Source organism: Haliotis rubra, unplaced genomic scaffold (assembly GCF_003918875.1).
Source record: "Haliotis rubra isolate DU_JTF1 unplaced genomic scaffold, ASM391887v1 Scf388, whole genome shotgun sequence".
In the NCBI taxonomy this organism is placed as follows: Eukaryota; Metazoa; Mollusca; class Gastropoda; order Lepetellida; family Haliotidae; genus Haliotis; species Haliotis rubra.
This window is the reverse complement of record NW_025767066.1, coordinates 662,493-684,423: the sequence shown is the minus strand read 5'-3', so window position 1 is coordinate 684,423 and position 21,931 is coordinate 662,493. Positions and strand designations below refer to the sequence as shown.

Sequence of the window (21,931 nt, the reverse complement as noted above, 5' to 3'; positions counted from 1 at the left end):
AATTGGTTGTATGTGCAGTGTACAAAGCATTAACTGACAATGACATTTATCAAGTGGGGAATACAATTTGAATTTCTATATGTAAATATTTAATAATGCAAAAATACCCAGATTGTTATGTCAATGTAAAGTGAATATTTCCCATCAATGATGCATGTTGAGGCATGTATTACCTTGGAAACTGATGGTGGTGCCACGACCTGTACATGCCATGTTTCATTTGGAGGTGTAACAGATGGAGTCATTAAGTTGGGTGTAGTTTTCGGTGTTGGTGGAAAGAGTTCTGGAGCTTTGGTTACTTTCTTTCCTGGGGTATGGATAGCTTCTGTGATGGCTTGTTCAAGCTGCTTGTAACTGGGATGCAACTGTTTGGCATATATCTGGGCAAGTTTCTTGAGAGAGTCTGCCATTGCCATTCCAGTCATGCCAGAACCACCACTGATGATTGGTGGAGGGTTTTCACCAAAGTTTATTGTGCCTGACATGCCTAAAGGTGCAGTGGATGGGAGTACGTATTACCATTGGCATCCAATCTTTCAACTCTGGTGCCATCACTGGTAGCATGGCAAGTAAAATGAAGTGGTTCTGCCTCTAACAATCCCAAGACATGATTACGTGCATAATCCACAGGTGATTTTCCAGACTTGTCTTGTGAAGAATTTAAACACAACATCTCATAAAGATCTGGCTCATCCTGTTGCCGAGTAGCCTCTAGGGCTGCTTGTACTGTAGGTGTTGTTGACATGGACTGTGCACTGATATTGTTAGCCTTAGCAATTTGAAATGCACTGGGTTTGATGGTGTTCTTCAGGCTTTGAGGATTCTCAAGGTCAAAGAGATCTGGTTCCAAGGGATGACCATACAACCCGATCTGTTAGTAAAACAAAACATCTTAATACTGTAAATCGACAAAGTTCCCCGTCGTCAATGTTTTGCGTGATCAACAACCCAGCCAGTTCTACGCCGTGATTGTTTTGCGAGTCCTCCTCTTGTAAAAACAAGTCGAATTGTTGACAATACATCGTATCGCTTCACGTGAACGAACATACAAGAAAAGACCAAAGACGCGTCAAATTTGCAATCAAACATCGCTAGAAAAGATTACTTACCTATTCAGTTCTAACTTGTTTTTGCTAGGCATTGTCTTATATGCAGGTATTAAGATTACCGTGTGTAATTGTCTCGTTTACAACGCCGGAAATAGCAATCAGCTGTGCAGTGCACACGTTCCCCTACCGGTGATTTAGTTAAAACGTACCCGATAATATACCGAGATGAATTGTGATGCAGTGATCTTAAAAAAGATAGTATCTGAAACTATTGTTTTATACAGAGAAATATATTCTAGTATTGTGTCATTTTCATTGCAGGTTGTGCTCCATAAATGTAAAATATTTATAATCATAACTAAGGTTATGCGACAGTTTTTGGTGTATTGACGGATAGTTTTTATGCATGGAACAATTTAACCTGTCACCGATGAGATTTCGCACGATGTCGCTATTTCCACTGTGAAAGCAGTTTGTTGAAATGTGATCGTCCAGATACACTAATTATGACTTCTGGCGAAACAAAATATGTATGCGTATCCATTTACTGTCAATTACACTTTATTTCGAGACGTGAGTAGACACAATATGTTAGTGATTGCTGTGAAGTAAGTACATTGTGTTAAGGAATATTACCTGTAGGCAAACATCTGGACTTCTTGACATCGTTTGATCACGTAATTTACATGGACCGGGAATAATTGCTTAAGAAAATGAGAGACGTCATTACGCCCGGCGTTCATTTGCAATACCAGCAAAACTTTCCTGCCCGCAAAACTTTGTCGATTTACAGTATACCAAATTCTTCACAAAATATATATGGAATGATAATATGGCTAAACATAAAGCATCTGTCATCAGATACATAATAAAGAATAGTTTTCATAGCCAGTCACTTGTGACTAACAGAGTTAATAACACTAATTACATTTTATTTCACTGAATTATGATCTTAAATGAAACATGACACACAGAGTGCATTTACTATAGCAAAGGATGAGTAAGCAAAATAGCAAATATACAGATTTCTCTTACCTTGCTTTTAGCAGAGCATGTAATGGAACTGCTCTCTCTTGATAATGCTTAGCAATTGCACATAAGAGTTCTGTACATGTCTTAGCAACAGTGTTGATATCCATACATTTGACATGGTTTAACACTGTAAAGAACCACTTCATGGCCCCGGCTGATGTGGCACATGGGAGTAAAGGCAAGCAGCTGATCATCGCTTGCAGCATGAGGTAACTGAAGGCTGGGGCCAGGTCAGGATCTGATGATACTTTAGCATACCTGACAATCATTTGGAAACTCTTAGGATACATCATGAAACTGTTTCATCAAGTTACTGGTGGGCATTACCAGGACAATAACTTTACACAAGGAGAAGCAATTAGAAAGAAAACATGTGAAAAACTTACTGAAGAGAAACTTCCTGCCAATTTACAAGTCAAATTAAAAAAATAAAATAAAAGATAATACATATGTGAAATAACAGATGTTCACTGATAATTATAACTTTTTCATACCAACAGAGTTGAACGTATTTTCATACTCACTCCAGTAGTAGCGCAAGTAACCGTGAACACTTGTGAGCTGTTGTTCTTGTTCCATCTATTAGACATGCCTTCACAATTTCCCTCAAATGTTGTTGCACAACTACAACCAGACAGCGACTGTGCTTCCTTCAACATATACATGTTAAATATATAAATGTTCTGCATTCAAAGGAAACGTAGTATTACAAAACTACTACAGGTCATTTCAATTGTACACAGAGTTGATAGAGTTATTATAGGATATTTATATAGCGCACATATCCACGCAACTAGTGCATGCTCAAGGCGCTGGCATTTTTTCCCTCGATCATTGGATGTCAATCTCAACGGCAAATGCTCTTATCAATCTCAACTCCCTGCGGAGTATACAACTCTTGCAGTCACTAGGCGCACCAAATTATTTTGGCTTTCTCATCCTAACGAGGTACCCATTCACAGCTGTGTGGACTGGGACACACAGTCACAGTACTTTGTCCAAGTTCACTGCAACTAGGTGTTTGCATGCATTCATGTGGCCACCATCTGGTCATTTACCAACGGATTCATGGGTTCTTTTAAGTGCACAGGGTTGTGTACTGTACACTAGGGGTTGTGACTACACTGAAAGAGTCTGCACACAAAGTTGACTCCAAGGTTTTTACACCCGGTCACAGGTGGACTCGATCCCAAAACCTCAACCTCACTGGATCACTAGCCTGGCGCCTTAGCCAGCTCACCAACCAAACCCTAGAGTTGGCAAAAACATTAACTTTAAAGTAAAACATGGTAGTTTTACACTGCAGTAAAGCCTGGTACATGACTTGATTTTGAAGTAAAACCCGCCATGGGGATAAAGTGTTAAATGTCCCAAAGTAAACTTAGTAAAATCTAAATATTTTTTATATTTGTATACTTATCCAGCACTACTTACTTTCTGCACTTATTGCTTAAAACTCGAAACGTGGCTGTGCCAGACGATTGATGTTGAAAAGCGTAGACTGAGATCACTTCCTGGTCTCGGGTAAACATCCGTCTGTGCACCCATCACCGGAAGGTGACATCAGCCACCTCAGATTATTATAAAGCGCACATATCCACGCAACTAGTGCATGCTCAAGGCCCTGGCATTGGTCGAAAAACCGGCGTGGCACCTAAAGCGGACAGCGTTTGACGATCAGGCAGTGGTAATATGCATATATAAGACACGTAGTCTTAAATGGTATATACCAAACGATTTTTATAGCGTTATAAGCTTTAGGGAAATGCAGTAAAAAGCAGTGACTCGAGTTAACCCAAGTGTTACTGCTTAACTGACAGACCCAGTTATTCCAGAACAACTCTCTTCCCACAAGGCGCCGGCGTGCTTCATGGGAACAAAAAGCATGGTGGAAGGTATCTTCGTTGCACCTGGAACAATAGTCAACAAACAGTGGCTATCTCTCAGTGGTAATTCGCATATAAGACAGGTAGGCTTAAATGGAAAGACCACGCGATTTTTAAAGCGAGATTAGCTTTAGGGGAAATGCAGTAAAAAGTATTCACTTGAGTTTTTCCAAATGTTACTCCTTAACTGACATACCTAGTTGTTTCCCTCGGAACAACTCTTTTCCCACACGGCGTCATCGTGCTTCTTGGGAAGAAATATCATGAAGGAAGGCACCTTCGTGGAATCTGGAAGAAAGGTTGGCAGAGAGGGATTATATCTCAGTGGCAATTCGCATATAAGCCATGTACGCTTAAATGGAAAAAGACCACGCGGTTTTAAAGCGTTATTAGCTTTAGGGAATGCAGTAAAAAGCATGGACTTGAATCTATTCAAGCGTGACTCCTTAACTGACATACCCAGTTGTTTTTCTCAAAACAACTCATTCCCCACACGACATCGTCATGCTTCGTGGCGAACAACAATGAGGTGATATCCGTCCGGGGTTTGGTGAAGTGCTGGTCTGGCACCAATGGTCCGAAGCTTTGGACACATGTGGTGTGGATACTGATTGGCGAAGACTGTGTATGACATCTAGAAACACTCATGCATCATCAATGCTACTGTACAGTTACTGTGAAGTGCCATAGTCCAGGCAAGTGTACGAAGTACATGAGGATGGCGTAGCTGAGGGGAAACCAGACCAGCCACATTATCCGCATGAATAATGGTAGTCCGTATCCACAAAACACTCGTGGTTTTGCTTACATGTCTCTGACGGCTTGGGTGCGCTTAATGTACAAACTGAGTACATCAGCTAAACACAAAAGTAACACAGGAATGTCGTCAACGCCGACAACAGACGATAAAGGCGAAAGAGAGAACTATCGATCATTTCGCGCTGGCAACTGGGTTATAGTGATGAAATCCCAATCAAATACCCAGAGGCACAGAACCAAGACGGTGTCGTTTAAACTTGACCCAATTAACACCAAGCGCATGACCCTTGTCGCTATCGCTGTGCAAGTCTGCAAGGGAAGTGTTCGTGAGTGGCTTGCAAGACATAACGTGTAGGCGGTCCAAGACCGTGTTGAGATTCCTGGCGGGTGGTCAAATCTGCAGCCTGGGTACTCAAGCGCTAAACAAGCGAAGCATGGACGGTAGCTCCTGTCAATGGGGACTGCTAAAACGAAGAGAATAGCCACTAATAAAAGTGGCAACCATGCCCCTCTTGAAACGCCTTCCCTGTACAAATACAGCAGGGATCCTGCTTCGCGGCAACACAACTGCTCGAACGACTGCCCCTTGTTATACATGTACCTAATGGAAGTCCAATGTTCATTAGCAAAGCAGTAGCAATGATCTGGCTGAAAAGCAACTGGTGCAGAATGCCGCCTGAAGATGCAGTGTGTTAATTGAACCGTTCTGGCGTGGGATGAGGATGCACTAGGATGTTTCCACATCTGGCTAGTTGAAGAGGAGCTCTTGACGCTTGAAACCAACCTCTGGTTGGTCATCTGGGACCAACTAAATTTAGTCCAAGTCAAGTTGTTAATTCTTGATTGTGACTAAAACATTTGGAAGCAAGACCGGAGGAAACGTATTTTGCGTGAAGCGCCCCCAGTGTTGATGTGAGACTTGTCACCACGTCTCCTACCACGCACCGGCGCCTGATTCCAAGCCCACCTAACAGTGTGGCATCGAGGCTATAGTAGGTACTGGATTCATGTGATGGGGGATGTTTGACTTGCTGGAAGGCCGTCAACGCTATCTCCCTGTAAGTAAAGTCACACACTGTTCGATAGACATCCTTGAACTCGTTAATAAAGATGGCAGTCGAGGACTAGGATTGGTGAAATAGATTCCTCGGAAGCTTTGAATCCTAACCGGAAAATCCTTGATCTCAAATAACACCTGCGTTGGCGAGAACTGCCTTAAGTGTTCACCAAGGACAGTGAGGACCATCCACTACCAAGCCATCATGTATATAGAAGAGAGGTGACGATCCTGTACGGATTCATCTCTGTCAGGTCTTTTGAGAGAGTGTTAATAGCCGAAGCTAAGTTGAGATAGGAAGGAGCATCCGTGTGGATTCCAAATCAAGGGCCGTCATCCCTTGAGTCTCGTGCCTTGTAAGAAGAAACACTGTCACGCGCTTAATTTCCTCATCCACCCGGCTGCCCTATTGATGAATTCAAGACAAGGGAGTGCGTAAAAGCCACGCCCGGTATAGGTACCATATTAGTTGAAGTCTTCGAGGGCAAGATGTGTCCGTCTGCTGAGGTAGAGGTCAGCGGACAACAGTGGCGCAACCAACAGCTGCCGAACTCTTGAAGATGTGGAGGCGCTGACGCAGTATGTTACTTCATACAGATGCTCAATCTGGTATAGGCGCTGGAGTGAGGGAGTGAGTGAGTATGATTTTATAGGCCACTCACTATGATGTTATAGGCGCTAGATCCAGTAGAGCCGCCGTACAGGCGCTGGATCTGGTAGAACGCTGTATATGGTAGAAAAACCGAACAGGCGTTTGAGTGAGTGAGGATGGTTTGATAGGCGCCGTATCTGGTAGAATTGCCGGACAGCCGCTGGAGTGAGTGAGTGAGTGAGTATAGAGTTGTAGGCGCCATACAAGCACAGGATCTGGTAGAAACGCCGGACAGGCGTTGGAGTGTGAGGATGGTTTTATAGGCGCCATACAAGCGCTGGATCTGGTAGAAACGCCAGACAGGCACTGGAGGGTGTATGGTTTATAGGCGTCATACAAGCGCTGGATCTGGTAGAAACGCCATACAGGCGCTGGAGGGAGTAAGTATGGCTTTACAAGCTCCGTACAGGTGCTGGGACAGGTAAATGCATCATACATTCCCTGTAGACAGGAACGACGCTGGAACATGTTGGTGTTGCGACGGAGGCGCTAACACCGACTGCAGAACGCTGAGGTCGTAGTCGATGTGGCAGAAGCACCGTATAGGCGCTGCAGTGATGAAACCAGACTGCCCTGCTAACTAGGCCAAGTCAAATGGCAGTCGAAACATCCAGTGACTGCTGAGCACGCGACGCATGCATCTGAGACGTCAGGAGTAAGACGTCTGCCAAGGACACACTGGAAACAGCAACCTGGAGAAAGGAGACGGAGCGCGCCAGACGCCCTAGAGCTAGAGGACATCAGTGTTGTCGCAAGTATCTGGATGCTTGTCACAGGCGACGTCGGTGTTGGACATGGCGCTTCAAAAAAAAAAAAGGTGTTATATTAATTAAGTAAGCGCAACTAGCACATTTCTTGTGTGAAAAAATGGGGAAAAACACGGAAAAGTGCAATTCACACAGTGTGAATGAGGGCACTTATGAGATACCCTGCCTTACAAACTATACAGCGTGTGCCGTATAGAAACTGCAACATAGCAGAAAACCCCAGCAAACACACGGTGAAAAACATTACAATAGTAATGGGGGACACACGGTGAAACAATATAATAGTAACGGGGTAGAACAGCATAAGTGAGAACAACGTCTCACAAAATACTGACATAAACTGGAGACCAGAATTAAGGCTTAATAATAATATACGATGATAGTATAACATATAAGCATGAGCAAAGAACAAGCCACTACGAATACATCGAAGCCATGTGTTGAATATGGCGAATGTCTGAATGGCGAAGTGACTGATAATAGTGATGAAACTACCGTGTTTATCATAAACACCATCACTACAACAGTACTACGAAAAACGAAACAGAAAGGTAATACCTACACTCTCTGAAGAACAAAGGAAAGTACCCAAAAGACAGTTTTTTATCAATAAACACAAATTCAAAGGATACAAAACAGTCGAGGTGGCAAACCACACGTCTTGCGAGGCGTGCGAAAGGCAATAATCTGAGGTGGCTGACGTCACCTTCCGGTGATGGGTGCACAGACGGATGTTTACCTGAGACCAGGAAGTGATCGCAGTCTACGCTTTTCAACATCAATCGTCTGGAACAGCCACATTTCGGGCCGTAAGCAATAAGTGCAGGAAGTAAGTAGTGCAGGATTAGTTAAAAATTAGTAAATTCAAAAAGACAGTAAAAATAGCGCTGTGATACTGAAGTTCAACTTGGTCTGTAGTCAACAGTCTAAACTGAAATCTAATAATATATATTAAAAACTGAGAAATTGAATAAAATATGTGATCACAAGGATAAGCATTCATGACAAAATCTTTATTCCTCAGTCCGGAAACTTCTGTAAAGATGTTTACACAGAAAAATACACCTTTTGAGAGAATCTGAATGATCAAAATATAAGGTTAAAAGTTCAAATATTCAGATATTGCAAATCTCAAAATCCCTTAGGGAAAAGAAAATTGACATTAGCAGGCAGCAGGTGGGAGGGGGGATTGGATTTTTTGTATGGATTGTTTTCCTATAAGCTACATACTATGAGCACAAACCTATACCTTACAGTCAGTATGGTTTTACACAACTTTTAGCAATAGTCCAGTAATACCCATTGTACCCACATGAGGAATATGACCCGGAACTTCAGTGTGACAAGCGAACACTTTAACCACTGGGCTTCCCCACCACCACCACCCTTTTCTTTACCAGAAGGAATTCATGCGACAATGTACTTTTTCAAATGTCTGCAGTGTAACTATTATTTTCAAGCATTTTCTGAGAAAAAATATAGGCCATTTTTCAAACAATTCACATTTTACCAGACATATTATCTATCATTATAAAGTGTAATTATTAAAAGTGTGTAACAATTTTCTCAATAAAATTTAGCACATTAACTTCTTTGTTCTAGTTGAAAATGCACAGAACATATTGGTTGAAAAAACACATTGTGCTAACCCATGGAGTATTTTTATTGATTTGGGTGACCATTCAGCCTCCCCTTAAGTGTATTTTGCATACCTCTTGATAGGATCATTCATCTGTATTGCAGTTATCCAAGTCAGCACATCTAGTGCTATGTTCTGAGCATGTTCAGTACCAATCCCAACCAATTCATTTTCACTCGGAAGAGCAACTAATTTCAACAGTCTTTCATGAAAGCTCTGCATTTCAATCATTGCATTTCTTTGGGGCCTCTCGCGTGGAATGTTTGTTCTTTTCATTTTTCGTACTGTCAATGAAATTTCTTGAATCCAATCACAGCCTTTCACATCAGTGAGTTTTTGTTTATGTGGTGCTGTAGCTGCTAGTCTCTCTGCAACACTGGCTCCAGGCATGTAGGGCACATTCTCAAACAAAGACTTAATTGTCTTCTGCTTTGAGGAGTTAGAAGTAGACGCAACTGGAGTTGACATCTTCTTTTTAGTCTCCTGGAAGAGATGATAGAATTGGTAAAACTAGAGTCATCACAAGATGACAAATCCCTCTAGCCCCCACAAACTTGAAAGTAATCATCTGACAATTACTTAAAGTCCATGATGAGAGATGAGAGAATTTCTGTCTAAACTGTTCGTTCGTATACAAGAGTAGTTATTGAGCTATCAAAACAATAACATGGAATTGGGATTCATAACTTTCATCCCCCCTTCCCCTACTCCAGAAAATGAATTCATGAAACAAAAAGGACAACAGAGAACCATGTTATACTTATCTGCAATAACAACCTGACTAGGAAAATAGGAAAAATGATTCTAACCAATGTTTTTCTATGATTGCTCATTGGTAATGAACCAATTATCAATTGTGAGATGGCAACCAATTCCCAACACTAATACTTAGTACTCTATGAATTATGTATTCTTCTACTCATCTAATAGGATACTAATATGTTTATGAGTGAGTGAGTGAGTGAGTGAGTGAGTATGAGCCGCTTTTAGCAATATTCCAGCAATATCACGGCAGGGGAAACAAGAAATGGGCTTCACACATTGTACCCATGTGGGGAATCAAACCCGGGTCTTCGGAGTGACGAGCAAACACTTTAACCACTAGGCTACCCCACCGCCCCTGTTTATGAGGACTTCATGGTGTCCAGTTGCTATAAAGTGAAGAAATGTGAAATGCATTGTTATGTCCTGTTCAAGATTATTGCACTTACATTTTCCAGTTTTATAGCACTTTGGACTTTAGGATACTCTGCCACAGTTCACAAAGACAAGTTTCACCTTTCAACACCGTTTGGTATGATGCTACCTCCAGCCTTTCACACTCCTGGCAAACATTCTAGCCACTTGACAGAAATGTTACTGATACCACAGCCATATTTATTGTTTTTTTGATAATGGTATTTACTGGAACAATATATCTCCCATTTCTGTCAAGAATAATATATATTATTGATATTACCTTTGTGAGATTTGAATCCTCTGGTTTGTTTGGGAAACCTTTAATATGCAAGAGAAGTGAGCGTGGCTTAGAGTTAAGCAGCTGGGGGCTAGTGAGAGACACCAGTCCACTATTCCCTGAAAGATCTAAGCAAGCAGAGATTTGAATAGGTCCACAAAGAATCTCTGCATTGTGACTTTCAAGAAACCCTGGATCCAGCACATTGTTGGAGTGTTCCTGTTGTGTCCCTCCACTGGCGAGATTACCAAAGTCCACTTTTTCATCCACTTCAACCTGCACTGACCGAGATCCATGAGATTGTTTACGAATGTTTCCAATGTTCTGCTTCAGGAGGGTCACTTCAATGTTTGGCTGAGTTGTGCACATTGGGTGTACAGTGAACTTGAGGTCTACATGGCCAACACAACAAGGACGAGGAAGTACTATCTCCAGAAGGTGTTCATCCCATGTGTTGCTTGTGCTGAAAATATCATGGTAAACCAACAAATTTCTCACGAAAACAAAGTCTGTTAGTTACATACATAGTTGCCTTTCAGTGCTATGTCAAATTGTCAGCATAACCTAGATATTCCATAATGTTCAACTGCTGGGGGTGCTTCCCTGGCCTTATCTGGTTTTCAAATTACATGTACCTATCTGTATGATGTGTATAATTACTAAGATGTGAAAGGACAGTATGGCAGCAATGTAAGTTCGAAAGAAATCCATGGCTAAAAATGAATCACATGTATGACACAGTTTCTGGGACATAAATATGTAATTTGCACAACACATTCAACAATAGCCAAGTAGTATAGTGATGATGTTTAAAACACAAAACAATATGAATCCTTAAACTTCCAGCACACAGTTATAGTTTAGTTAGTTTGGGGAGCATCTGACAAAGTATTCTTACTTTATTTGCAGCAAATGTTAAGCAAGACATCTATATTTCACATGACAAATTCCAGTCAGAATTCCAAAGCCCTTCATTTATGGTAAAAGTGGATCATTGATCACCCTGGGAATTTTAATAAGAGAATGTTTATCAGTTTTGATCACAATTAAAATAGTTACTGGCAAGAGCAAATCATAATTCCATTCTTAAATTTTCAAGTTTAGTCCTTCATCCAGTTTGGGAAGAGCTGAAAGTTAACAGGACCAATAAAGTTCAATAAATATAGGAGATTATAAAACATTAATGTTCAATTTTCTTAATAGGTACAAAACACAATCTCCTCATTAAATTCACAAATTATCCAGACATGCCAGATTAATGTTTTACTGGGTCTTGTGGCTTCTAATTGACAAACTAAGAAACAAAATTTTGACCTACTGTTATCATAACAAGTAAATATCCCTCATGCAAAGTTGAGATCAGTTTCAGAAGTAATGTAAAAAACAACAACAGTAACACTAGAAAAAGGGATTATGTGAAGGTCAAATAATCATAGCTGCATCCCTTATTTGCTGCAAATAAAATTTCAAATGATATTGCAGGAATGGTTGTGGAATAGACAAATATGACACCATTTTTAATGCTTCTATGTTTACAGTCAAATTTAATCAGAATCATAGCTGAGATCATTAAAATTATCAGTTTCACATTTTTGTCATTTCACAAGAGATGTTGAATTTCTTGGAAATTTGATATTATCAATTGGACTGCTTGTCAATTTGCAACTTGGGATGCAAATTGTATACTCAATGGTACATAAGATGCACAGCTGAACTAGCTGTAAATTGGAAATCAAGGACAGGTAATTTGAGATAATAAGAAGTATCTGTGACTTCTTGGGGTTAACGATCACAACTGGGACAGCAGGCATCTGAGGAAGCCAAGGACTACTGTGGAATTTGGGTATCTTGTCCACTCTATTAAGTTGTATATGTACAAATGGAAATATCACCATTGTCAACCAAGTCATTTATGCGAATAACCACCAAATCAAAGAAATGTTAAACTGGAGGACCTCCAAAGTGGAAATGTCTCAGAGAAACAGGAATTTGAGATAACATTTCAATTGGTACAAGCAGATTCGCATCCTACAGATCTAATGATGTCATGAAATCAACCAGGTAAATGGTGAGACATTACGTCTTGTTGGAATTCTGCTTGTGTATGAGGAATACACTGAAGTAAAAACTTGGCTATTTTATTGCTTGAGGTGCGTCAAGATTCTGCCAAAACTAGCTTGGTTCACTCACTCCTCCATGGAAAAGAGGTGCCGGTGAGGGCCTCATGCCCAAGACAACTGACAGCCATACAAGGCAACTTTCAAATTTCAACCATCTGAAATACCCTTCCTGGAGCTGTTAAAACTGCACATAACTTGCAAGGGAAGTCTTGGGGTTGTTTGGGGTGGCTGGCAGGTACAATAGCATGAAGGTGGAGGAGGTGTCAAACCTGTTGAAGGTGCTGTAGTTGTTATGGGAATAAATGCTCAACTGTAAGGTGTCATGATCAGCTTTGGTTGTGTCTGAAAAGGTGTAACTTCCTTGTCTTGAAGCAAGGCCTGATATGATAAACCAAAAAGGTTAATAACTCTTTTGGAGAGTGGGACCATAAGCAACTTGGCTCACTCACATCTTTATTTTTCTTTTTTTTGGGGGCTTGTATAATCTGGGAAGATGATTCTTGAACATGAATTTGAATTTTGGGGGCAGTATTGTTACAGTTTAACTGGGGTTCTGCAAACAAGAACTTTGTAGTATGTTTCTTGGATACAGAGTCTGTTATGCATATCAGCAGCAAGTATACTACCTGTCAGGGGCTAGCTTCCATGTGCGAGTGTGCTGTGTTGTCTCCCCTTGTTGTTGTAAGTGCTGGGGATGACGTCGCTGCTGTTGCTCTTGCTGTATCTCACTCCAGCATGGAGGTACTGTTGCTGTATAGCGAGGGAATAAATTCTCAAACTGTGTAAGACTGTGAAGTCCTGACAGTGTCTCAGCTGCCAGAGGTTTCTTTGCCAATAGCTCCATTCCTACAAAATACAAGAAAGAAAAGTCAATTTGGCATGTTCAGCAGCTATAATACCATAAAGAGGTAAGCACCCCCACCAGGCACCTATTCAAATGTTTAGGGGGACATATCAATATTATTTCCAAAAGGCAATTCTGCAACTGATATTGATATGATTTAATGCCAAATGTCACTATGCCTAAAAAAATGGTAAATCAAAAAGCTTGTGTCCTTGATGACATTACTTTGTGCAATGTCAAGTTTAAAATCATATATGAAGAATATGATATCTTGCAAGACATGAGAGAAAGTTATAGAGGGCGGAGAAAGTTTGAAAATGGAGAAAACTGAGAGATCAAGTACAATGTACCTGCATGAAAAAGGGCCTATCACTGAAGGTCTTCTGATATGTTACATCTCAGCATTTCACTGACACTGATCATATATATATGCCAGACTGAATGAACATGTCCAGGGATCTTTTTACTTTTTAACATTTAGTAAACTTGTGACGCAATCTGTTCCCCAAAACAAGTCATTCATCCATCACTTGAGCCACAGTCAAAATTACAGAGAAACATATTTCTGACCTCAACTGCAGTAAGATGTACAAGCTGGTGGTTTCACTTCACAAAGCTATGGCTTCAGGTTCGGGGATAGTAAGGGAATAACCATGACTGAATATCTGCAACAATTGTTGGTTATATGTCTTCTTTATGAAGACTAAGGACTTGGAAAGGCACACTAAAACCTTATTGAAGTGAACAAAATATGTTGTTATCATACATGCCGAAGTTCAGCTTCATCAATCTGTCAATTTGAGATATGATTAGAAATAGAAATGCACTTTGAGAGAATTTTAGAATGAGGTCAAAATATGCTCAAACAAACAAATATTTTGGAAAACAGCAAATGTGTGTAGTCAAAATCAAGCATATACCAACTTTCATTACATGTTAAACACAAACAGCTGAGTAATGGCCATAAACGTGTTTTTAGCTGCTGGGGGATCCATATCAAAAATCACATTCAAACTTCTGGAACAAATTGTAGTTGCATCATTTATAGGAATAATGGCTTTGGTGAAAACAATTTGAAATTGAAAAAAGAGTTTTCATTCAAACATCAAGTGCTGTGTAATAGTTAATATAAGAATGTCTTCATTGCTTAATAGAGAAAGGTTGTTGTCATGGGAATTCATTAATCCCATTTATCTTTTCGAAATTGAAGGAGAATACAGGAAAATTGCAATAACTCACTGGGTTAGAGATAAAGTCATCAGAAACATGTACCCAAATTTTTAATGTAAAAGTATTATTAATTATTCTAACAGTTTCTCCTATCTCAGCTTCAGCTATTATGCATATTCCACTTGCAAGTCCGTGAACTCATGTGACCTTTTAATTTTACACATGAGACATCATATGTAACTTCTGTAAGACGGTAATTAGTAAGACTGGGTATTGTGTTGCCTGGGGTTGCACAGCATTATCCAACAATGGAAATAGGCATCACGGATGAGGTAAATAATTTTGGTGGCAGTTTTCGATTGACATAACTGTTACCATAGACCTTGATTTGGTACAAATATAAATCATATCCATTTCATAATATTCCATATATGCTATGTCATTACATGTTTCAGCTTACTGTTAGAGGTATTTTTTCACATAAAATCCAGTTCAATTGTGATGAAATATATATTACCAAAATCAGTAAGAGATTTCACATGAGCTTGAAAATGTTTTGCCATAACATTTGGTACAGTTTTGCGCCCAAAGTACTGCAATCTACCCGGAAAAAAAACGTTATCTGTAAACACAGTGGCAAATCAGGTTTCATTCATTGATTTCCATTTTTTCGAAATACGCGTCGGCATCAGACTCGCTATTTGTCAGTGTTGTGTGCCTTGAAAGTTGTTCTGTATTCTCAATGGCTGACATGAGGTCAGTCTGAGGTTATGACCTAACACCATAACTATTTCCACAAGCTCAAACTAGGGAAATATACATTGTCCTGACTAGCATTTTATAATTCACCAGTTTTCGGGACATAAATTATCTGCATTGCTTATGTTATCACTGCTCGACCAGGCTGGGATCTTGTATGGTGACAAGACTATTTATTAATGAGAACTAGGATCCTATTTTTTTTTCAACAAAAGAATTCCTTGCAGCAGTGTAATTTTTGTAACAGACAATTTCTATTTTCCCTTGTATGAAGCATAATTAGTTTATTTTAGTCACGAATGTGACTGAACTACAGTGGTTCCAATATCAAATCTTACATCATATCTTGCCAACCAACTGTCTTCTCACTAAGATGGGTTACGTGGTCAGTACAAAATGCTGTTATTGTTCTAAAGAAATGGAAGATGTCATACATATATTCTGGGAATGCAACAAAGTGAGTTCCATCTGGAGAGAACTGGAAAGTTGGATATTGCACAAAATGCAATGCCCGGTAATAAAATCCAAAGAAAACGTTCTTTTGGGGCTATCTATAAAAAATAACAATCCCTTAAACCTTGTAATTATCCTGACAAAACAAATCATTTTCAACTTTAGAAAGAACAATTTTATAAGTTAACAAAGTATACCTCTGTCATTAATTGTAATAGAGACTACTTCAATAAGATTTGGTCAAATTGCCATGCTTTATTCTCCTAAATACACTGTCATGCAAACCTGTGTAAATGCCTATAATAGATAAAAAAATCATTTTAAAAAAAAATTTAAATAATTATTTTTTAAGAACATTTTCTGGGACAATCAAATTGTTTTAAACAAGAAGACAAAGTCATCAATATCCCCCGCAATGGCAAAATACTCTTCATGATTATGTCTACGGGTTATGATGATGTCAAATATTTAGGTGTGTATATAGAAAAGTGGAAGGAGAGTATTGAAAGGTTTATAAAGCTCTGCTCCAGAAAGGAGCACTATCACCAATTTCAGTCTATGTCAAACTTGTTGCCATTGAAATGCCAAAAATATTTTATTCAGTAATCCAAAACTACCAAAAGGCACCAGTACACCACCAGATCTATCTATGTGCCAAGTTTGGTGAAGAAATAGTGAACGGTTTTAGAGTTCTGCTCCGGAAAGTGCACTACCACTAATTTCAGGCTAAGTCAAACTTGTTGACACGGAAAAGCCAAAAATATTTTATTCAGAATTCCAACACTACCAAAAGGTACCAGTATACCACCAAATCTATCTATGTGCCAAGTTTGGTAAAGAAATAGTGAACGGTTTTAGAGTTCTGCTCCGGAAAAGACAAATGTGCACGGATGGATGGACGGACGGACGGACGGACCCACGCACGGACGGAGTCCATTTTAATACCCCCCGCAAAACGTGTTGCGGGGGATAAAAAAACAAACAGACGCCATGCTGTCCCCTGTTTAACACAAAAGGAACTGCAATCATATTCCAAAAAGAATATTTTTGTAAGGAATGGTCATTTATTATAGGGGTATTGGCACTGGTTGGAACTGTACCACATTTTGCTGACAAGTAAAATTGCTGATAAATTATAGCATCTATTTTAAAAAATAGTTTGACATCAAGTGGTGCCTACGTTTCGCTTGATTCTTCTTCATCTTCACTGGAAGGTTCTCTTGCAAGACGTAAAAAAGACGGTCATAATTCAGTCACAGAACAATTAATGTAATTCACTAAGCGTCTAACTGCATCTAGAAACTGCAACACAGTTTTTCGTCCAGCTGCAAGGTGTAGCTTTAGTCTCTCAATTCGGGCATCACTTTCCCTGTCAATACATGCACAGCGTTTCACAGCACCACCAAGACCTGTCTGCCGTCTAGACCATTTATCTGCTGTCTCAATCTTCTTGATTTCTTTTATGAACTGGTAAATGTTTGGATGTGGGATGTTTGGATGTGACCAGGGCCCCGTTCCTCAAAGCGATTGTAGCTTCAATCAGTTGTAAGACCTACAATAAACTTTCCAACTATCGTAAATAACAATCTATTGTCGTTCCTCCAAGCTATTGTAAGGGAATTGTAAGTATCGCGATTATAAATCTCAAGATCGTAAATTACAATCGTGATCTTCTGCGTTAACATTACTTCTGGTTGGTGAGAGTTGCTTCCCCTTTCAAGCAGATGAACAATAACAACCCTTAGCAAGATATCGCAAAGTAATTTTAAAAAACCTTGCTTTCTACGGATAGTGCATGTAAACGCTGGGTGTCCGAGGACAACCCAGGTTCTAGCATCCTTACCAGTTTCAGAATGGAGCCCTCGTCATTCTGTACCTTGAAAATATTTCAGCGTCATTGTAAACATCAAGAACACGACTATGGTCTCGAAATATCCTCTCAAGGCCAAATTTGTTTGTCTCCTTTGTTTATATATTACAACAAACGCCGCCGCCATCTTGTTCATACACAACAATCGATCATAAGTAAGTTTACAGACGGTCATAAGTAACTTACGGAATTGATTGTAACTTAGAATTGCTTTGAGGAATGGTGGAGTGATCGTAAGTTAAAGTTACAATTGAATTGTAGTGATTTACAACTATTGTAGTGTTACAATCGCTTTGAGGTACGGGGCCCAGGGCATGAAGCACTTGGTGACCGCCTCTCTGTGAAGTAACAAACTCAGCTCTCAGATTTGCCATTTTGACGCTGAGTGTGAAACTTGCAGAGGTTTAGATATATGACATTGCAAAAGAGAATAAGTTGAGAAGAGCAGGTCTTGCTAACACAGTAAAAACAGCTTAGGTGATCAAAGTAGGAGACAAGTAAGTCATGTTTATACTACAAAAACATGTGTATGGTTTATCAAAGTATCCTAATTAAGATGATGAGTAAGTCATGTCACACAGTACAAGATCTATTTGCACCCAGTTTGGTAATACCCATTATTATGATAGGGGTGGTAGAACTGGCCAATATAATTATTGTAGGCGATATGAGGGCAAGCCTAACATCCATGTCAAAAATAACATTATGACATGTTACATGATATCGGCTCCCGCTCATTAACTGGAAGAAATACAAGTGTGTTGCAAACTTTTTGTTCAATTTTAACCATGCAAGGTGACTTTTAAAATGATTTTACCCCTATGAAAAACATTTTTTTGCATGAGTTTTCTCCTTGAAGGGAATTGCTATTTTTCTTTTCACCAATTTTGAATCAACCGAGCAGACTGCAAGATGAGGAAATTTCTTGAAGTCATAAAAATCCAACATTTCAACCCCACCATGAATTGTGATCAAGGTTATTTTATCTCCTCAGCAGATCACCACCTAATTAAAGACAATCACCAGTAATCCACCCATACCTCACTTGTCCATATGACTTCCTTTTGTGTACTGTAATCACAACCAATCACTGTGTACATTAATCTACTCTCCTCAACTTACTAATTACTATCTCAATGCATATCAAACTCATCATTGTATAAACTTATCTCTAATCACAACCAATCACTCTGTACATCAACCTACTATGCTCAAATCACAAATTAGCTATCCAATGTACATCAACCTTGTCAACTGTATATACTCACTATACAGCTATGTATATATTCTCCTTGTTACAACTCTTTGTATCACTTGCTTGATAACGGTGTTAGTACCTACACCGAAACATCGCACTCATTGCAATAAAGAAGTTGACTGTCCATAGAACTTGGTTTTCCTTCAACTGTACAACTTTTAAAATGCCACTCAAAGAAACCCCTCCTTATTTTGACATCACCAGTCTGACGGTGTAGAGCAGCAAGCCGAGAGATAATGCTCTTTGACTTCCCGAAAAACCTGGGCCTAGATTTTCGAAGCTCTCTTAGTGCTAAGATAGTCGTAAATTAATGTTAATGAATGTCACTTACGACTATCTTAGCGCTAAGAGAGCTTCGAAAATCTAGGCCCCGGCTACTTGATTCTGGGTTACTCCAGACTGCAACATTCCTATGCAATGCCATTTTTGAGCTGGTGTTAAATGCTAATGTGGTGGCATTTTGTGTGTTGTGACATTCACCTGCGTATCATGCCTTAAGTAGCCCTTCCATACATGCAGTGCATATGCTCGATTTGAAAGCAGTTGAGACGTAAACTAATAATGTCATATCACGTCGGAAAATATCAGTGTTGTGGTTCCCTTATTTTTGAGGCCATGTATATATTCACTTAAAGAATTTTTAACAGCAGAAAATTTTTTACCATTCCCTGCGAAAATCTTTTTTTTAAAAATGTGATAGCAGTTCCTTTTGTATTAAACAGTTGACTGCTGGGGGGTGTGTGGGGGTGTGTTTCAAAACAAATTGATTGTCTCAGTAAGAAGTTGTATGATTTCACTCACAGCTACTGATGTCAAGTGGAAAGCTAAAACCAAGTGGGAATCACAATTTCTTTTACCAAGATCTCAACAGGTCTAAAACATTTCTCAGACCTTTAAAAATAATAAAGGACATTCAACTCAGATGGTTTCAATACAGGATTCTGCATAGGAGATTGACCACCAATACTTTTTTTGTATATAAAACCAATCTGAAGATGATCAGTGTACTTTTTTGTGGTTCTGAAATAGAAACTACTCAACCTATATTTGGGGAATGTGATATGGTCAGAGATTTTTTAAAGTAAATATATGTAAACCATCAGCATGTCAGAATGTGAATCTCTATGACTAGTTTATCTCATTAGTCTTAAAATAGAATATTTTCTTTGATAAGATTTGTTATTTTTATCTTACTTTCCAAATGTTCCATTTAGGAGATAAACATCATGTGTTGGCCAATGTGTTTGACGCCGCCAGTTCCAAATGAATTCCTGTGCTTCAAATACTCAATAACACCCGGAAATTGGCCAACACATGATGTTTATCGACATTGTAAACACAAAACATTAAACATTATAGAACACAGTGACTTTTGGTCTGATTGGTTGAAAAACGTGATCAAATGGTATTCGATTCCCAGAAATTCGCTGCGTATTGATACATACAAACATCGCTCACACCATTGTATCGTTACGTCGTCAGCTGCGATGACGTCATTCAAATCATATTGTGACGTAAAGTCCGAATGACGTCACAAATGAGCAGTTCCAGATGCTACCATGAGAGACAGATGAAACGGCCGGTTGATGACATTTCACTGCTGTACCCGTACACGATGTCAATGAGTGCAGACACAAAAACGTGTGTGGACCTTTTGGTTTACTTTTGTGTTTACAATGTCGATAAACATCATGTGTTGGCCAATTTCCGGGTGTTATTGAGTATTTGAAGCCCGAGAATATTCCATTTGAAAACTCCGGCTGAGACCGTCGGTTCCAAATGAATTCCCGTGCTTCAAATACTCAATAACACCCGGAAATTGGCCAACACATGATGTTTATCTCCTAATTCCAAATGTTCCATTTATAATGTAAGCTACAAGATGAAGCTTTAAGCTCTGAACCCTTGAAAAGAAAGCTTCACATAAAACAAAATAGAACAACATTCTCACAAGGTATATAAATACATCAGCAGATTTCATGAGAAAATGGATGAAGTATCATTCACATTTTGATTTGTGTTCTGTTTGTTGTCCAACGCCGCACTCCGCAATATTCCAGCTATACAGCGATGGTCTGTAAATAATCGTGTCTGGACCAGAAAATCCAGTGAGATAAGCATTGATTTACACATTTGGGATATGATGACATGTGTCAACCAAGTCTGCGATCCTGACTGCCCAATCCAGAGGTGTGTTCAGAACCATGAGTGCCCGCGAACACTAGCGAGCGCTCGATCCTGAACGCCTGTGCCTGTTCGAACGCCCGCACGCACGCGAACCATCCTCACAGCTGCCTCTCCAAGCGAACCAAGATGTATAATGTCATTTTTCACCACTCGCCCCTTTCCGTAACCTCCAACAAGAAGACAAGAAGCTATTCCGCTTGTCCCGGAATAACACGAGTTGGTCACGAATGGTTTAATGTAACCAAGCGCTCGCGTCAGTTCAGGGCCGATGCGAGTGCTCATGGGAGGCAATAACGCGGGCTCTCGGGATTCTGAACACGCCTCTGTTAGTAGCCTTTTATGACAAGCATGGGTTGCTGAAGACCAATTCCCAGATCCTTGCTAGTTTCACTTTTTGACTAACTTATTGTAAATTTAAACCTTCTATTTCTATAACCTAAATTGCTCAGATGAGGGTATTAGTAATTACTTGACTTACTGTTGTTTGATTGTGTGCAAATGAGGGTGAGGTTGTGTTTAGTTTAATACAAAAACACTTAAACCTTTCTCCTTTTATTAAAGTTAAACATAAGTGAGGGTCCATTCTTTGTAACAGGGTTTCAGCAATAAAATATCAATCAAAAATATTTGTTATTTAAGAAATACACTTCGCTCTACCACCATGTATAGTGTAATAAAACACTCTTTTGCCCTGCTTTAACGTTATAATAGTTCAGGGCGAAAGTGTGTTTTATTACACTATACATGGAGGTAGGGTGAAGTGTATTTCTTTTCTAAAATGCCAAATTTAATACTTTCTAATGATAATTACGATTAATTTAAGGCAGAAAACAAACGACGTTGTCGGTGACCTAAATTAAGAATCCTCGCACAGGGCTAACTGGCTGGCTGTTCTATTGATGTGTCTGCCCCGTACGTTAAGACGAACGTTACCAGAAAAAAAAAATGATAACAGTTTGATGACGGTTTACGT

General features: G+C 39.5%; 1 protein-coding gene across 1 annotated transcript in view; it reads right to left on the bottom strand.

Annotated features, from left to right (window-relative positions):
- The window catches only part of LOC124286617 (baculoviral IAP repeat-containing protein 6-like), a 242,018-nt gene that overhangs the window by 148,744 nt on the left and 71,343 nt on the right, over nt 1–21,931 (bottom strand). The window contains 7 exon segments of the mRNA XM_046722998.1: nt 174–511; nt 514–871; nt 2,090–2,339; nt 2,606–2,731; nt 8,915–9,324; nt 10,301–10,760; nt 13,044–13,263. Coding sequence (XP_046578954.1) covers nt 174–511; nt 514–871; nt 2,090–2,339; nt 2,606–2,731; nt 8,915–9,324; nt 10,301–10,760; nt 13,044–13,263 — 2,162 coding nt within the window.